Here is a 6,000-nt window from a genome sequence, read left to right as displayed (position 1 = left end):
GGGCAAAAGCAAAAGTTCAGAAAACCCTTTTGTATTGTAAGAAACATGTCAGAATCATCTGTTAACAAGGAACTTTTAGAGGTTCACTCACTTTCTTTTGCTCTCATAACCCATGTGCTCATTGAAGCCAAGCCCTTTTCCAGTCTGCTATAACCCTGCTCACACACAAGATCTTGGGTGGATTGAAGTCCATGGGAAACTTGCAAATGAGCACTAGTGCCCAAAGATTGGTAAGGGGAAGATACACATGAATGGCCAGCTTCTTCTTACCGCATGTGTTGAAATCCAGCAGTAAGGCAAATCCCTGGATGTTGGCTTGTATAAATGCTACATCTACTGGCAAACATATTCCAGCAACAGGGGATCATGCATAATCAAATGCATTGTTATTAAAAGAGTGTAGTCAGTCAGAGAGTTACTTGTACATCTGGGGTCGTTTGCAAGTTTTTGTTATCTATTCATCACCTGATAACCAATACTGTAGATCTACTTTTAAAGACAAGTATTGCATTTCTGCTGTACTTCAGAGCAAGCTACACTGTGGGATATGGTAGTTCATTAAGTATTTGATGTGTGAGTACTGTATTGATGAAAATATAAATTGCCATTGTTAATTAACTAAAGGCGTGTCTATGACTATTGATGTCATATTGATATTACAGTTATCAATTGAACTCTTCTTTACAAATGTCAATTTATGGCACATGAAAATGGATTATGCAGCATCATTTCATGTCGTCGGTAGGCCTTCATATGTTTATGAATGTCAGATGTGCACAGTGCACCCCCTTCAATTGCAGATCTACTTTCAGACAGACTGTAGTCTGGCTACCATAGACATCAAGGCTGGCTACCGGTGACACAAAAGAATTGAGAGCAGACAAGTTAAACTTGCAAAGTAGAATCTGCGCTAGGACCCCGCGTATCAGCGCGAGCAGGCGACGGAATGCGCGCACTGGGGTAGTAACTGAATTTCAGTGGGACAGAGTGGCTAGCAAAACCGCTAGATTTTGTGAATACAGAGTATCCGATCAGGACCAGTTCAACCGTCTTCCAAATTAACTCAGTTACTTTCAGACAAAGTTTAATTTAAGTTGACACCCGGAGATATCTTCAGAACATCGTGCCAAACGTATTTCTAAATCTATGAATAAACTTAAACGGTGGAGGGCATCAGATCTTATTCAATTCAGTATGGAATTTGATTAAAACCACTGAAGTTTGGATATAGGTGGTTTGGACAGATAATGGTAACCAAATTCTATTTGTGACAATCAAATCCAGTGTTGACGCGTCGAAGTGTGTATCAAGGAGATACAAAGTGACGGAAATTGGACAAATACTTAATCTTCATCTCGAATCTTTACATTTCAAGTAGAGTTTTAGTTCAGGACAACTGAACGGGGTGAGCTTTACTGGTATTTTCTTATAGATGAAAGCCACATAGGACTATGTGCGCACGAACTTGACATGGCATAATGGAAAGCTAGAAAATTGGGAGTGCCAAATACTGGGAATGACTTATTACTAGTAAGTTTCTAGAATCTTTGAATTTGAATTTAAACGGAAATTGGCAATTTGTCACACATTTGTAAAAAAAAAAAAAAAAAAAAAAAAAAAGCTGTTTTCTTCCTGTCATCGCCACAGACACCTTCGTGGTGGAGAAATGGGATGACAGGGGGCAGCTGAGGTGAGACTGATAAGGACAATGATTGTGCCCGGCGTTGGCATCCCGCGCCCGGAGCGTCTGTTGCTGATGTTGGTCCTGCTGTCTGTCTCTGAGTCGAGGCTCACTCAAGCTTGCCCTGGGCTCATCACTAGTGGCTGCAGCTGTACCGATGACCGCTCCAAAGCCCACTCCACTCAGACTGTTCGGAAAAGAGTCCGCTGCGGTAACGAAGAGCTTTCTGAAACTCCCGAGTCCGGTCTGCTACCGAACCAGACCGTTACTTTGTAAGTCATACATGCTTATTTTTTCCCCGCTTAAAACTGTGAATTTAAAATTAAAATCAATTTGATCCAAACGGAGGAGATGTGGTCTGGGCATCATGAGTGTCCAAACCAAAATTCCAAACACTGTAGACTGATGTATCACTAGCATGATGTAGATAATATATAAAATAATGTTGATAGGGCTACATCTTCATCATTAAGAATCTCTGTGTGCTTTATTATAGCGCAGAACTGAGTAAGAGAAAAACATTTGAGGAAATAATTCTAAAGGATGATAGAAGGGGCAAAGTGCCAACGTGTAAATGGATTATGGGAAATCTACACCTTAGAGGATAGGTGAAGTTGTGGCAAATGTTGGTATCCTATTCATCTTAACAGTGTTATACACTGACTATAACTGAATATGCACATGAGAAAATACATTATGACCTAGTGTTCGTAGTTGCTGGACCCTTGACATTATGAACATTTGAACACTTTATGCATGGCATATGCCGATAAACCCTCCAAACCTGACCTTGCAGTCTCAGTTATGATGGTATTTAATGACTGCCTGAGATAATGGACATGGTTTTGGCTCATAAAGACCATAAGTTTACAGCAGCATAGTAACAGACCACACGAGCTGAAAGCTCAAATCCAATGTCAGTTGTGTCTCTGAAAAGCACAATGTAGGGAGCCCGGTCTGGTCTGGACTGGTGTGGATCCTGACGGAAGACTTTGTGAAGTAAAGCCATAATCTGACCCTGCCCCTTTGTCACAACTCTGTCACTTTAAATCTGCTTCTGGCGCAAGGAAACACACTGGGGTTCAGTTCCCTCCTCCCTCCTCGCTCCCCATACTCACCCCACAATCCAGCTGACTTGGCCTTGCTAAACTAGAATAAACAGAAACACATTTCTTCTCTTTTTATCCTCCCTCTCTGTGCTTTAATGGCGGCTTGGCTCCTTCCTTTAATATCATAACTTCCCAGCAATCTCAGACAGCCGCCTCACAATCGCCTTCTGTTCAGGAAGGAAGGCTGACTGACAGACCGTTGTCCAGCCGACCGGCCCATGATGAGATCCCACACTGCTGTCTGACACTTCAATCATCCTGTATCACTGTCAGTCTGATAGGCTATTCATGTATGGCAGACAATCTCAATTGCTATGATTGATGTGTCTATTCACCAACAAGGGTGGATTTACATTAGTAAAATATGTCTAGGGAGATCTATCTCGCTTCAACATCAGATTTGCAACTTTTCATTTTACACAAGCATTGGATGTGGTGTGGCCATAGCCATATTCCTGCTTAAGACGTCCACATACAGTGCCTTCAGACACCTTGCCTTTATCCAAATGTTGTTATGTTACAGCCTTATTCTAAAATGGATTAAATAAAAAAAATCCTCACACAATACCCCATAATGACAAAGCAGAAACAGCATTTTTGCAAATGGATAAAACATATTTTTTTTTTTTTTTAACGTATTTACATAATTATTCAGACCCTTTGCTATGAGACTTGAAATTGAGCTCAGGTGCATCCTGTTTCCATTGATCATCCTTGAAATGTGTCTACAACTTGATTGGAATCCACCTGTGGTCAATTCTACATGTCCATGTAAGGTCCCACAGTTGACAGTGCATGTCAGAGCAAAAAATAAAAAATAAATACAAATAAAATAAAACCCATGAGGTCGAAGGAATTGTCTGTTGAGCTCTGAGACAGGATTGTGTTGAGGCACAGATCTGGGGAAGGGTACCAAAAAATGTCTGCAGCATTGAAGGTCCCCAAGAACACAGTGGCCTCCATCATCCATCAAGTTTGGAACCACCAAGACTCTTCCTAGAGCTGGCTGCCCGTCCAAACTAAGCAATCAGAGGAGAAGGGCCATGGTCAGGGAGGTGACCTAGAACTCAATGGTCGTACTGACAGAGCTCTAAAGTTCCTCTGTGGAGATGGGATGTCACGCCCTGACCTTAGTTTTCTATGTTTTATTTTGATCAGGTCAGGGTGTGACAAGGGTGGGTATGCTTGTTTGTCCTGTCTAGTGTTTTTTGTATATCTAGGGGTGGTTGTTAGTCTAGGTTTATTATAAGTCTATGGTGGCCTGAATTGGTTCCCAATCAGAGACAGCTGTTTATTGTTGTCACTGATTGGGGATCCTATTTAGGTTGCCATTTTCCATTTTGGTTTTGTGGGTTATTGTTTATGTGTAGTTGCATGCCAGCACTTGTTCTATATAGCTTCACGTTCATTTGTTGTTTTGTTAGTTTGTTTAGTGTTCTTTTTTTACTAAAAGAAGAATGTATTCATATCACGCTGCACCTTGGTCTCCTCTATACGACAAACGTGACAGAATAACCCACCAAACCAGGACCAAGCAGCGTGAAAAGGAGGAAAAGCTCTTAATGTGGAATTGGACCTGGGAGGAGATATTATTTGGAGCAAGACCCTGATCGCAGCCGGGGGAGTATCGCCATCCTAAGGAAGAGATAGAGGCAGCGAAAGTGGAACAGTGATACTACGAGCAGAAATACCGGAGAATAAAGGAACAGCGACGATATGAAGGTACACGGCTAGCACGGAAGCCCGAGAGGCAGCCCCAATAAAAACAATTTTGGGGGCACACGAGGAGATTGCATGAGTCAAGTCGAAGACCAGCCAGGAAGGAGGGTGCCGGCTCATTGCTCCTGTTCTCCAATATACCTACTTGGACCAGGATCTCCTGCGCCGGCTCTGCGTACTGTGTCTCCGGTGAATCCGCACAGCCCAGTGTGTCCTGTGCCAGCAGGGCGAAAATAAACATCCAGCCAGGACGGGTTGTGTCCGGTGACAGTACCCAGTCCAGAGCATCCGGCGACAGTACCCAGTCCAGAGAGTCCGGTGACAGTACCCAGTCCAGAGCGTCCGGTGACAGTACCCAGTCCAGAACGTCCGGTGACAGTACCCAGTCCAGAGCGTCCGGCGACAGTACCCAGCCCAGAGCGTCCGGCGACAGTACCCAGTCCAGAGCGTCAGGCCTTTATGGTAGAGTGGCTCGACGGAAGCCACTCCTCAGTAAAAGGCACATGACAACCCTCTTGGAGTTTGCCAAAAGGCACCTAAATACTCTCAGACTACGAGAAACAAGATTCTCTAGTCTGATGAAACCAAGATTGAGCTCTTTGGCTTGAATGCCAAGCATCATGTTTGGAGGAAACCTAGCACCATCCCTACGGTGAAGCATGGTGGTGGCAGCCTCATGCTGTGGGGGTGGTTTTCAGCAGCAGTGACTGGGAAACGAGTCAGGATCAAGGCAAAGATGAAAGGAGCGAAGTACAGAGACATACTTGATGAAAACCTGCTCCAGAGCGCTCAGGACCTCAGACTGGGGCGATGTTTCACCCTCCAACAGGACAACGACCCTAAGCACAGAGCCAAGACAACGCAGGAGTGGCTTCAGGACAAGTCTTTGAGTGTCCTTGAGTGGACCAGCCAAAGCCCTCACTTGAACCTGATCGAACATCTCTGGAGAGACCTGAAAATAGCTATGCAGCAATGCTCCCCATCCAACCTGACAAAGCTTGAGAGAATCTACAGAGAAGAATGGGAGAAACTCCCCAAATACAGGTGTTCCCAGCTGGGTACAACTGTATTTCAGGAGTTTCTCCCATTCTTCTACAAAGTACTGAGTAAAGGGTCTGAATACTTATGTAAATGTGTCATTTCTGTAAAAATGTTTTTTCTAAATTAGCAAACATTTCTGAAAACCTGTTTTTGTTTTTTCATTATGGGATATTGTGTATAGAAAAACGATTTAATACATTTTAGAATAAGGCTGTAAATTTTGAAAAAGTCAAGGGGTCTAAATACTTTACAAAGGCACTGTACATAGATTTGGGTTGCTCCTAGCAGAACTAGGCGAAGGGACCATCTGTGCTTTCATACTCCCTCAGGGATGGTTAGAAATGTACAGAATGGGGCCCTGGAGGAAAATGGGGTCATGCTTTTTCAATTTCAGTCAGGGGGAGGGTTTAGTCTTTTTTTACATCTAGTCCAGTGGAGGGTCATGTAATG

At 43.5% G+C, this 6,000-nt stretch overlaps 1 protein-coding gene across 1 annotated transcript in view; it reads left to right on the top strand.

Moving 5' to 3' along the window:
• The first annotated feature begins 862 nt into the window (after positions 1-862).
• Positions 863-6,000, top strand: part of LOC110525659 (adhesion G protein-coupled receptor A2) — a 60,365-nt gene continuing 55,227 nt past the window's right edge. Inside the window, exon 1 of the mRNA XM_021605987.2 lies at positions 863-1,953. Within this exon, the coding sequence (XP_021461662.2) occupies positions 1,709-1,953 (245 nt within the window). The 5' untranslated portion in view covers positions 863-1,708. The remainder of the gene's footprint in view (positions 1,954-6,000) is intronic.

The sequence above is a fragment of the Oncorhynchus mykiss genome, chromosome 6, assembly GCF_013265735.2.
Source record: "Oncorhynchus mykiss isolate Arlee chromosome 6, USDA_OmykA_1.1, whole genome shotgun sequence".
Taxonomy (NCBI): Eukaryota; Metazoa; Chordata; class Actinopteri; order Salmoniformes; family Salmonidae; genus Oncorhynchus; species Oncorhynchus mykiss.
The sequence above is the reverse complement of the archived record's forward strand: the minus strand, read 5'-3'. Positions and strand labels throughout refer to the sequence as shown.